The sequence below is a fragment of the Leptosomus discolor genome, chromosome 19, assembly GCF_034619465.1.
Source record: "Leptosomus discolor isolate bLepDis1 chromosome 19, bLepDis1.hap2, whole genome shotgun sequence".
Taxonomy (NCBI): Eukaryota; Metazoa; Chordata; class Aves; order Leptosomiformes; family Leptosomidae; genus Leptosomus; species Leptosomus discolor.
In genome coordinates, this window is record NC_141409.1 from 8,614,921 (window position 1) to 8,627,772 (window position 12,852).

A 12,852-nucleotide genomic window follows, 5' to 3' on the forward strand; every position below is an offset into this window, starting at 1 on the left:
AGAGCTAGGAGGGTGGCTCAGCTCAGGACCCCTTTGCAGTTGGATAGGCAAGCAGATGGACCCAGCAGAGCTGCCTGGAGCTCTCTGTCCTACCTGCTAACTCCTGTCCAGGCAGTAAAGTAGGAAAGCATGCTGCCGGTGGGATGGGAGCTTGGGGTGGGGGGAGACGAGGAGGATACTGGGACCCACCAAGCTGGCGGCTTTTTGCTTGGTGCCTGTGATCCTGGAGTGTTGGCTTTGTGTCTGAAGGCTGAGAAGAGCTGGCTGCCCTGTGCTGATGGGAAAGAGCTTCCTTGCAGCTTGGAAGGATGCCTGAGGGTTTCACCGGTGGGGATAGAGATCCAGATGCATGTTGAAGGGCAGATAGGGTGAAAGTGAGAGCTGCTCCATGCTAGGAAGGAAGTAGAGGGGCTTGCACCTTTGCCTAAGGGAGAAGCATCCAAAAATCTCTCCCCAGGGATTCTTTGGGCCCTTTAGGATGAGGGAATAGAGATTGGCAGGTGGTTAATCTCCCCCTTCACATCCCTGGGGCAAGAACATCCCTCTGCCACAGAGGGTCCCCCAGCACCCCAGCCTTCCACCCCAGCAGACAGACAAGTGCATAGAGTAGCTGCATTTATTTTTCTGCAGAAAAACTCTGGCAGCTTTTCCTGCTGCCAACCCTGGTGTCCTGGGGAGCAGGACTGGAGCTGCGTGTACTCAAGGTAGCCTGGTGTTGTGGGGGGGAACTGTCACAGCTTTTAGCTTAAAACTGTCTAATCTTACCCTGGTTTGGGGGCTAATTTGAGGCAGGCAAGGAGGTTCAGTGCCAGAGCCAGCAGCCAGCGGTAGCCGGGGGCTCCTAGTGGGCGCTGTGCCGGGCAGGCAGCCCAGAGCCCTCCTGACGGGCACTGTGCTGCAGAGCCCACCTGCCCGTGCTCACCTGCCCGTGCTCACCTGTCTGCTTAAATGTCATGGGGAACCCGGCCAGAGTGGGGTCTGGCTTCTTTGGTTTTCCTGCAGGGAGCTGCACTGCCGCCTGCTCCGGCTCTTGATTTGGTGACAAGGCTGAGGCTCTGCCAGGCTGCCTTGGCCAGCAGCAGCCAAGAGATGTGGAGGGAGACGCAGGCAGCTGCCTCCTCTTCCCAGCACCTTGCTGTGCTGTCAGATCCAGCACACCACAGCGGGTTGATGGGGGACCCCAGGGGCAGGTTGGACCCCACGCAGGCCACACACCTGGGCAGCGAGCGGGTGCTGGGGGAAGAAGGGGTTAAGCTGAGCCAGTGCCGGCAGAAATCAGAGGATTACAGGTTTGTTGCTGGACTGTCCCATCTGTCACCAGCACAAAGACAAGCCCTGTCTCGGGCTGGGCTGTCAGCGAAGAGCCCACCACTACATTAGGACTCCATTAGGGGAGACTGGCGGTGGGAAATGGCAGCTGTCAGGGCACTATCATTTCTCCTGTAATTCCTCCCGCTCGCTTCTCAACTGCACTTAAATAGCAGGTCTACCCACTGGGCCAATTGTGCATTTTCTTGCTCCCGCTGTTCCTCTTCTTTCTTTAAAGCTGCAGCTCCCTGGGCCCATTCCCTGGCAGCCTGACGTGGCCGGTGCCAGTGCTGCCCGTGCCTGCCTGCGGCATCTCCGCAAGGAGAAGGGCTCACGGACGCCGGCGGCATCCTGACTGCCGGGGCGGCTGTGGAGCTGCAGCGATGCCAGTCTGGTCTGCACTGGCAGTGGCAGGCTCAGCAGTGGGACTCGTTGCCTCCTGATGGGGAGAAGGGGAGGTGAGCTATGACCTCTGAGGACAGGCAGTGTCCTTCCCATCTTCCGTCGTGTGAGACTGTCTCTGAGCTGGTGAATATTTCCCGGTCTGCCTTTGCCCAAAAGCCTGGCTGCCTGTGCAGGGTGGGCACTGCTGGCCAGGACAGCAGCTGGCTGGGGACATGTCTGGTGACCATGGGCTGTGCTGGAGCAGGGTTTTTCTCCGCCAGTCACCAAATCTGCTCAGTCTTTCAGCGCCTCTTGGGTTGCACTCCTTGGTGTAGTCATGGCCACCTTGGGGTGGGATGCTCCCCTGGCACCATGCGGTCTTGGGATCCATCTCATCATGGCATGTCTGATCGAGGGATAAACCACGGACAACCAGGTTTCCTGGAGGGATAACATCACCTGGAAACCCTCAGGACCTGCAAGAGCACATCTGATCCAGGAGGAGCCTTGAAGAAGCATCTCACGAGCCATGTGTTCGCTGGGGGTCTCCACGCTCACACCCCTCCCGGGAGCCCTCGGGGCCGCCCACACCCTGCCCTGCCCTCACCCTGTCTCCTGCCAGACCGAGCAGTGCCGCTGTGCCGGCGCTCCCTGTGGAGCCTCCTTTTCCAGCGGGGGATCAAAACAAACACTTCTGCAGGGAAGTGCATTGCAGTGGTGCTCGAAATAAATAACTAATTTCTCCCTACATGATCTCAAGGAGCAGGAGAGGCGTGAATAGCAGGGCCCGGTGTCGGGCTGACTGGACTCCCCGGTGCGGTAATTCAGAGGATGACAAACATAAGCCAAAGAAAAATGTTGAAAAATGGGCACTTCCCGCAGCCCTGAGCAAAGGAGCTATTGCAGGGTTTGGAAATAACGAAGGCAAAAAGAGGGAGAGGGGGGAATTTTCTCATTGAGACCAAGTGAAGTGCCAAACAAGCTGCTATTATGGTGGCTTTGAGAGGCACAGGGAGGGGCTGATGGGGAGGAGAGCAAGGGGAAGGAGAGGCAGGAGGTGGGGGAGAAGAGAGGGAGAGAGGGATGGAGGAAGGGAGAAGGGTGGGGGATGTGGGGACGAGGGGGATGCGAGGAGCCAAAGGTGCGAGGAGACATGGGGGAGACAGAGAGAGGACCAAGTTGTGTGATGGTGGCAGGGCCACTGCGTGCCAGCGTCCCGTCCCTTGCTCTGGGTCCCCTGTGTCTCCCCACCCATCCCCCCATCCTGGTTCCCGGCCACCTTCCACCCCCCGCACCCACCACCACCAAAAAGGAAAAAAAAAAAAAAGAGAGATGGAAAGAAGGAAAACAAAATATCTACAGTTGTCGAGACAAGGGGAGAAAAATAGAGGCAAACATCCATAATTTTCTCTGTGGGGCTTTGCAGTAATTGAGCCATTTGGATAAAAATAAAGGCAGCAGGCCCTTTAGGTAAGAGGAGCTTTTGCAATCCAAGAAGCCTGAATTATGTGCCTTGTATCACTTGAAACCCCCCACCCCATCACCCCCCTCCGCTTCCCCCATGCGACACCAAACCACTTTCCCTTTTCTTCTTCTTTTTTTTTTTTTTTCCCCTCCTTTTTTAAGTACCCTGTCAAACAGCGTCCGACGAGAGGAGAATTTCAGCTGTCACAACTAATTTCAGAGCGTGTGTGTGTGTGAAGGTGTGTGTGTCTTGGGCAGGGGGAGGCGGGTGATGGAGGCGTAGAATCACTCCTTTCTTTTTTTTCCTTTTTTTTTTTTTTTTTCCTCAAAAGGAAGATTTACATCAGAAATTTGTTTCTGGAAGTGTTTAAGGCCTGTAATTTCCTTCTTTTCAATTACTGCCTGATGTCTTGTTCTCGCTGGGCTCCCGCCTCACCATCCCTTCCTGTCCAGCACCAGGGCTCACCATCACCCCCCTGTCAGCCAGATCCCTCAGCCCTGGTCCTGCCCAGCGCCGAGGCAGCTCCTCCATCTCTTACCGGGGCTCGAGGCTGCCAAAACTCAGCTCCCACAGCCCTGAGCGCCATGCTGGATCTGGCAGCAGAGGCTACAGCTTCTCTCTGCCGGCGTCCCAGCACCGGAGACTTTAGGCTTCAGATTTAGCCACCTTTCTTTGCGGCCACTTTGAGGCTGGCGCTAGCTGGAGGGTCACAGGGTGAATCCTGCTCAGGTCAGGGCACCCCTGAGCGCTAAGTGAGGCTGTTGGGGTGATCCCCGCCACCCTGGACCTGGCTGGGGAAAGGGGCAGCTGGTGCCCAGCCTGCTGGGTCTTCCAGGCCGAGGCTAGGAGGGGGAAAAGTCCCTGAATCCAGCCAAGTGTCTGGGCTGTTAGCAAGAGAGGAAGAAGCAAAGCCCTGGGCATGGCTGGAGAAGTTGCCTCCACCGTGGTCGGAAGATGATGGAGAGGCTGTGGTGATACAGATCATCTTAAAATCCTTCCCCCATGGGCTGTGTTTCTTTCTCCTAAAATAAAGGGGTGTTTTCCTTAAGAAAATGATAAGGACTTCTGAAAGGAGGAAAGGCTGATCATCAGCAAGCCCACTGGCGTAGCAGAGGTGACCGGCAGCAGACTGCGCATCCCAGTGAAGCAGCATGTTCCCTGCTGCTGGAAAGCCACCGATTTCATCGGTCTCAGCAATTCCTGCCTACTCACATAGGCACAAATGAGATGCACAGAACTGGAAAGAGCAAGAAACAAACAGAAGGAACGCAACACAACTTGGGTCAGAGTTTGAATTTTGAATGTAATCCTTGGTGCCTTTGGGAAATGAGGTCTGGGATCAGTGAAACTTGGGCTATTCCAGGCTTGGTGTGCAAACCCAGCCACGCCAGGAGCTGGCTGCGAGCTGCGATTTGGGAGATAACATCTCTCACCTGCTCATGCAGCTGCACCTGGGCGGGGTGGGGGGGTAGGAAAAGGCCCCCCATGCTGCTAGGCTGGGGAGAACTGATGGCTGAACTTGGGCTCCCACCACTGACCCCCTCCTTTTTGCTCTGGGGACCCAGCCAGCAGACCTGATGCCCGCTGTCCCTTGTCCCCTGCCTGTGCTGTGAGCCGTGCCACCATCCCACAGCAAGGTGTTGCTCTCATCTCCTGGAGGATCCATGACCGCTCAGCCCCACAGCAGGTGTGCACCCCAACTTGAGGGGGGCTGTGCCCGGGCAGTAGGTTGGGTGGCAGCCCTCGTGGGACACCCCCAACAAGCACCTCCATCGCCAAGATGTCCCAGGCCGTAAGGGCTGGGCAGGGGCCGTGCAGCAGTGCCCTGCTCAAGGAATAAGCTTTGCATGTTCTTTGCATTAATCCTTGACTAACTGGTCCTTGCATCATCCCGGAGTCTCCTGCTGCTCTGCTGCGGTGGGAGGGTGGTGACTGAGGGCTGAATCAGACCTGGGGGGTCCGGCCCAGAGGACAGGGGGTGCCTGGGCGCCTCCAGGAGCTCCGGTTCCCAGCAAAGCAGAGCTCTGAGAAGCGAGGCAGAGCTCTCTGGAGCGTGCTGGCACCTTGTGTCTCAGAGCTTCATGCGAAGCGTCACGAACACCACGGCAGTGTCCAGCCAAGGCCACGTGGGTCAGGAGCGTGGTCCTCAAACACACGCACGAAAATAGGCGTGAAACGAGCGCTGCGGGATGATGTGTTTCCACCGAGGATGTTAAATGGTGGTCGCTGGTGGGACGCTTCTGCTGGCAGGGGCTGGCAGGGTGGGATGGGATGGGATGGGATGGGATGGGATGGGATGGGATGGGATGGGATGGGATGGGATGGGATGGGATGGGATGGGATGGGATGAGATGGGATGGGATGGGACGGGCAGGGGCAGGCTGGCAAAGGGCTGGCACAGGCAGCGACAGGCAGGGACAGGCAGGGACAGTGTGGCAAGGGTGGGATAGCCCGGGCAGGGGCAGGTTGGCAGTGGCTGGAAGGGGCTGGCAGGTGTGGGATAGCCCGAGCAGGGGCAGGCTGGCAGGGGCTGGCAGGGACAGTGTGGCAAGGGTGGGATAGCCCGGGCAGGGGCAGGCTGGCGGGGGCTGGCAGGGGTGGGATGGGATGGGATGGGACGGGTAGGGGCAGGCTGGCAGTGGCTGGCAGGGGCTGGCAGGTGTGGGATAGCCCGAGCAGGGGCAGGCTGGCAGGGGCTGGCAGGGTGGGATGGGATGGGACGAGCAGGGGCAGGGGCAGGCTGGCAGGGGCTGGCAGGGGCTGGCAGGGGCTGGGACAGGCTGGCAGGGGCTGGCAAGGGTGGGATGGGATGGGACGGGCAGGGGCTGGCAGGGTGGGATAGCCCGAGCAGGGGCAGGCTGGCAGGGGCTGGCAGGGGCTGGCAGGGGCTGGCAGGGGCTGGCAGGGGCTGGGACAGGCTGGCAGGGGCTGGGACAAGCTGGCAGGGGCTGGCAGGGTGGGATGGGATGGGACGGGCAGGGGCAGGCTGGCAGGGGCAGGCTGGCAGGGGCTGGGACAGGCTGGCAGTGGCTGGCAGGGTGGGATGGGATGGGACGGGCAGGGGCTGGCAGGGGCAGCGGGTCCCCCCGCACCCGTGGGTGCCGGGTGGGGGAGTCCCGTGGGGTGGGGCAAGGGCTCGCCCCGCCCTGACCTCCCCCCACCCCCTCCCCTACCCCCCCCCTCTACCCCCCCGCCCCCTCCCTCCGGCACGTGAGCGGCCGTGACGCGCACCGCGAGCCCCCCCCCGGCCCGGCCCCGCCCCGCCGCGGCGCCCCCGCCCCTCCCGGCCCACTTCCGGCGGAAGCGGGGGGCTCTTTCCCTTTCCGGGTGCGGGTCCCCGGGCGGAGCGGCGGGACGGCGCGGCGGCGGGCGGGCGCGGGGCGCGTGTCATGGCGGAGCTGGCGCAGGGGCAGAGCGCAGCGCCCGTGGGGATCAAGCCCGAGGGGTTCGTCGACGCTCTGCACCGGGTCCGGCAGGTAGGCGCCGGCGGGCGGGCCGGGGGCGGGAGGAGGCCGCGGGGCGCCGCTAGGCCGCGGGGCTGAGGCGGGGCGCGGAGGCGCCGTGAGGGGCAGGGCCGCGGCCCCGCTGCCCCTCTCCCGGGAGGCCGGAGGCGGCGACCCCTCACAGGAGTCCTGGGGTGTCCCTTGTGGGGGGCGGCGGCGGCGGCGGGGCTCCGGGGAGAGGAGCAGGGCGGGGGGCGGCGGCGGGGCGCTCTGACAGTCCCCTCCGGCGCGGGTGGCGGCCGCGGCTTGTGACACGGCAGAAACGCTGCTCTGCGGGGAAGGAGGCGGTCTGCAGCCCGCGGGAGCTCTCGTCTGCGGAGCTGTCGTCTTGCGCTTTGCAATGGGTGGGTGTGAGCCTAATGTTAATTTGTTAAGCGAGGCCTTAATTGCGCTTCAGGTTAATCAATATAAACCCTGGCAGAGGGGGAGCTTGGCATTCCCTCCTGGGAGGGAGAGAGAAGGGGGGAGTGAAGTGCTCCCCAAAGGAATCTCTGAGCTTACGTGGTGCTAAAAATGGAAACTTTCAGTCAAAGCGCCCGGACCTGCAGAAATCAACAGCCTCGTCTTCCATACAGGGTATTCCAAGCGTTTGTGTGCTCCTCAGGTTGTGAAAAGTGGCTCAGGAAAGAAGAAGCTGCTGCTCCCAGTGCAGATTTTGTGACTGTTTATCGCTTCTCTTGCCCTGTGTTCGTCGCGGGTGTTTATCCCATCTCTGAACAGGTTGCACTTTGCTCGTGCTTAGTGACTGCACCTCGCCGGGATGTGACACAGCACCAGGACCGCAGCCCAACTGGCACTTGAAGACCCTGACTTTATTTTTTCCAGTGTTACAGGCCAGGTGGGAGAAATCTCCTTCTGTTGCCCAGACTTGCTTTTCTCATTTCACTGAGCAGCTTCTGAAGCTGGACCCTAAGACCTTGCAAGCGATGGCTCTGACAGAACTTAAGTGGCTTCCCGTGAGTCAGCAGGTCCCCGTTCCGTGCGCTCCTCAGCTCGCTGTCCTAGCTGAGCTCCCTGCGCCTTCCAGAGGAGCCGAGGAGCCGGCCCGCTCTGCGGGCGCTGAGTTCTCCCTTGCAGCGGGCAGGGGTGCGTTAGCTGCCTCTCAGATGAGGCCACGCGCCGCTTTTCAGGGGCTGGCGGAGCGCTGTGGCCTTGGTGGCCTGTGATGTCTGAAAGCTTTGCTGTTGGCCCAGGGTTATCTGCTCGGTGCAGTGAAACTGAGAGGTGTTGAGCGGTGTTTGTCTTGACCTGGTTGCTGAAGGCCTCTCGTTGCAAAAACACCTTGTTGAATACCTGGTAGTGTTACCACCTGCCAGCAGTTGAATGAGCGATGAATAACCTGTGTAGGTAGAAAAAAATAGTTTTTTGCTGGTCAGTTGCAGCTTGTTGAAACGGTTTTTGTGAGTGTGTTGGAAGTGTCTCAGTATGTACCGCCCCTCTGGTCAGGAGCGGGTTAAACGGGGCAGTGGGACGCTTCGGCTGTCAGGCTAAAACATAGTGCTGCCTGGAAATCGGTTTGGTGGTTGCTGTCATCCTGTTTGTAGGGGGAATTGGGAGATGGAATATTAAATAATTCTGTAATCTGGCTGTGCTCACTTACTCTGGTTTTGCCGTTCCTACGTTCATTATACTTGAAAGAATGTGTTGGATTTCCATGAGCCTATGACTTGACTTAGTCTGAACTGGAAGATTTCAAAATCTTCCCAGCTGCCAAGCTCGGGTCAGGCGCCGCAGCAGAGCACCCTTCCTGCTGTCTTTCACGCTGGAAACAAGTGTGTTGAGAAATGTGCGCTCTGCACGTGTTTGTGGGAGCATGGTGGCCTACATTTTTGTGCAGTGACTTGCATGCTGCCTGTTGAATGTGATTTATTTCTTTTTTCCATTAGTATTTGTGGGATGCAAAGAATTGTTGGCAAGTTCTAAAATATTCCCCCCCCCCCCCCCCCCCCCCCGCAAAAGTGCCTGATTTAATCTAGTTCCGTAGAGGCTTTGTGAGGGAGTAGGTTTGTCTTCTCCTGCACAGAATGGCAGGACTAAGTTGTCACTAGTGACTTGTGAATGTGGATGAAGATGGTCTTAATTGCTCGGTGGACGGGCATTTACCTCGCCACCCAAGCGATCCGGCATGGAGCTTCCTGGCTGAGAACCAGCTGGGCTGTAAATGCAGTTACACCGAACGTTTTTCGGGAGGGGATGGCAGAGGTTTCACCGTGTGTGTTCAGCGCTGTATTGGCCTGAGCTGTACTGATCTGGTATGTAGGTGCCAGCTTTTGCACTGTTTCTGGCCAATACCGTAGCCTTTTCTGAGCATTACTTTTGCTTTAAGGGGATGAGGCAGCAGAGGAGAAAAAATTCAGTTGTAGTTCTTGCTTTGTGGGTTGGTGCAGCATCCCTGGCTTGACATTTGAACTCTTCCAACGTTTAATCTGACATTTAAGACTAGTAATCAAATTGACTAAATTCAGTCCTCTTGAGAGCCATAACACTAAAATCGGACTGTGGAATAGAGTCCTTAGTTATTAATAACTAAATAATTTAGGACAGGGAAGACTTCCCTGATCAATCACAGTAATTGCATTCCTCAAAGTCACTGGCACGTGCGATGACAGAAATCTGGAATACCTTTGAAAGAAACAACTGCGCGTTGCTTTCAGCGTAAGGTGCTTTCCAGGCTGGGCTGGACTTGCTTGGATTTTTTGCGGACTCTTAAATATTTGAGATGTGTGAAAAATTGCTTTTTCAAGTCAGTGCTGGAGCTTTGAGAGGGTCTGGCCTGCATCTTCTCTGCCACACCTCAAGTGAGTGGATTAGTTTATAGATGATAGGTGGTGACTGATCTGTCTGTCTGCTCCTAGGCAGCGTGGCTTTTCTTCACTGGCATTTTGGGGTGGGGGGAAGAGAGAGAGAGGATCCTTGCTTCCCTTTTGAGTGATGGGATCAGAAAATAAGCAGAGCTGCCTGTACTTTGGACAAAAATGGATTTCTGTTGGACTGCCCTTGAGTCTTGTTCTTGTTGACAAAACAGCGTCTTGCTTGGTCCTTACCGTCTCCTGTTCTTCTTGGCAGTCTCATTTTCGGTACAACACATGCGTTTGCAGCACTTAACCTCTTCTCACATGTGCTATTCTGCTTGTAGTACGTACTGCCAGGGTCTGAATTTCTGGAATGCTACAGAGAGGAAGGGCTGTGACTTAGCCTGTAGCTTGCCATCTTGGGTACCTTGAAAGTGGGTGAATATTCTGAGACTTACTGAGGGTCAAGAAGCTGTATGTTTAAAATCCCTTTCTATTATCAGTCTCTAACTTCTGATTTCTGTGGGGATGGAGGGGTCCTAAGACTTATGTTTCTTTATCCCCTTGCAGAGTACTTTTTTGGATCATCCTCAAATAGATTTAGGGCTTTGCAATTACTCTTGTATTTAGGAAAATGGGATGAGAAACTTAAATGGTTGTGGATTGTTTTGCTGCTTGCTGCAGAGCTCTGGAGAAACGTCCGTCACACAAACTCAAGTGTTCTGGTCAACAAATGGGAAGAGTGGCAGAAGCCCTGGAATTGTCTGAAGGATCAGATCGCAGCGCCTTGTTGTTTTATATCCTGCCAATACCCAGAGTTGGTGACTTTGTTGCTTGCTGTTCTTTTGCAGGACAGCATGGAGAGATTCTTCCCAGAAGCTAGGCCCTTTCTCTTGAAAGCTGAATTCTGCAGATATTGGTGTTTGAGTCCTGCTGTGTCTAGCAAAGAAGCTTCGTATTTGAAAGTGTTTTGGTAGTTTACCATTTTAAAGGGTGTTGAAGGTCTAGGAGGCTGAAAGTGCAAGGTATAGGAAAGCGTGTATCCCTCACACAATTTTGTGGGTTATTTTGTTTGTTTTTCTTGGCTTTACCATTGCAGTTTGTAGCTCAGGTATGTGCTGTGTCCTTTAAAGTGTTTGTTGGAGAGCTTTATTTTGGGGAAAATTGGATGCAGGTACAATTCTGGGGTAGGGATGCTTTTTTCCACTGTGTTTCAGAGCTTATTAAAGCAGTTGTGTTGGTTTTAGGAAAAAAAAAAAAAGGGGGGGGGGGGGAATGAAGACTGACATACAGTGGGACAAAAGCAGTGGCTAGCAGTACATTACTCAAGGTCGTTTAGTCAGATAAGGGCTAGGTCTGCTTACTTTTGCTGTGTTCTAACTTTTGTGTTTATCTCCCTGCTGAAGCTATAGTAAAAACTGAGGTTCCCATTTTAAGTTGAACATAAGAAGTTAAAATGTATTTTAACTGCTACATCTACTTAAAAAGATCAGTTCTTCATTTTGCAGAGTATTTTTCCCTGTGAGGTGGCGTGTTGTCTGCCTGTAATCCGGTGGCAGCTGGGAGGCTTTAGAGATAAGGGTGCAAGTTTAAATAAAGGAGGGAAAAAAAAAAAAGAGGAAAATATCTCAAAAGCCGATAATGTAAAAATTGCTTTGACTCTTATTTTTGCCCTTTGCTTGGAGGATTCTGTGCCAGGCCGATAATTGTGTGCTAAGCATGAGTAGGGGTTTGCAAATCTCTCCGGCTCTGGGAGCGGGCAGCCTTAGCGCCACTGACCTGTTCATGCACCCCTTTTGCTTCCCGCTAGTGTCCTTTTGTAGGCCAGATTTTGCTATCCACAGACGCGTGGTTTTTGCTTTCGCTTGAGTGTGTGATTTTAGCCCCAAACTGTCAGCTAGCAGTTTCCACAACTTACAGATTATTTTTTTCAGGTAAATACCTTTATTAATCGCAATGTAAGGGGAAAGCATTGGGGCAGAGGGCTGGAACCATGGCAGGCAGTACAGCATTCAACAAAAAAGCAAGAAATCACCTGGCACTCTCTAGTATGGAGCAAACAAGGTGTGTTAATGCTTTCAGACTCAGATTTCCATGGGCTTATTAGGTTTTGGAGATGTTGATATACAAGGTGCTTGTCATTAAAGCTTTGCTACATGATCACTGTGCTGGTCCTGCAGGAAGATTTTATTCTCTAGCGCCTGGCGTTTCTGACACAATGAAGTTGTTGGCTTTCTAAAATAGGACGGGATGGAATGGACTATGAGAAGAAAATGGTCAAAACTTGGAGCCCTTTTCATGCAAGGCATTGAAGAGAATGTTTTCTATTCTCTTTCTAAAAGCAGTGCCCTCAATCTTTCAAGATTATTTCAAATAGCTTTTTTTCAGTACCCTGTGGTTCTGAATCTTGGGCAGTTGTTTATTCCACTGCAGCAGCCGATAGTGTCAACAGCCAGAGTTACTGTAGATGTCTTTATTGCAGTAAAACTCAAATTTTAGAAACACCTTTAGCTATATTTGTCATCTACCCTTGTCTTCATTTAATACACAACTGTGTAAAATGCTCTTTCATCTGTTCCTGTTGCTTGTTCTCTGGTGAAATCCCAGTTACAATAGAGTGAGATCAGACTCCTAGTAAAGATCCTATTCAGTGATTTTCTTTTTGCTGGAAAAGGAAGCAAACGCTGTAGAATGCACCCTGCTTTATGTTTGTTCTGCACTTGCTTATTATAGCCAAGTACTTTATGTAGGCAAGGGGTGCTGTGAGGCTGCAGTTTGCCTGTCCCTGAAGGGGTTATTGCCTTGGGTGCAGCACCAGAGCGATGCTCCTGTGTGTTTCTAGAGTGGGCTTGCATCCGTGAGCTTGGGGAGCAGGTGTCCATCAGCATCCATCCATATAGGTGTGTCCCAAATGTTGTTAGAGATGAGCTTAACTTTTCACTTTTTTTCACGTGGTGCTTAGGTCTCTCTCTCACCTAGTTTATTGCTTACCTTAGTCCCGTTACTGTGATACCTGACTGTCCTCTTTCCTCTAAATATCCTCCTCACACCCTGGCTTGGCAGGGGGTGGTGGTTACCCCTCTGTAAGGGGTGGCAGCAGAGGCACAGGCAGCGTTAGTCGTGGCCGTGCTGTGTTGACCACTGCAGGAAATTGAAACTAATTCTGGGCTAATGTTTTGCCCACTGGCTTGTTCTTCATACAGTAAACACGGGGTGATCCAGTCTCTTTGACAAGGAATTCTCAAACCTGTCCTTGTGCTGTGTGTTTTCATTCTTCTCCCTCCACTCCCCTCACTGATGTGCATTTCTATGACTCTGGATAAGCACGGGTGCAGGAGGAAGCATGTGTCCTCCTACACGGCTGTGGTGGTGGCAGCTTCTCCAGGACAAAGTTGGTGAG

The 12,852-nt window shown here is 54.4% G+C and overlaps 1 protein-coding gene across 1 annotated transcript in view; it reads left to right on the top strand.

The window, feature by feature from the left end:
* Window positions 1-6,546: 6,546 nt before the first annotated feature.
* The window catches only part of FUBP3 (far upstream element binding protein 3), a 39,803-nt gene continuing 33,497 nt past the window's right edge, over window positions 6,547-12,852 (top strand). The window contains exon 1 of the mRNA XM_086475894.1: window positions 6,547-6,633. Coding sequence (XP_086332020.1) covers window positions 6,547-6,633 — 87 coding nt within the window. The remainder of the gene's footprint in view (window positions 6,634-12,852) is intronic.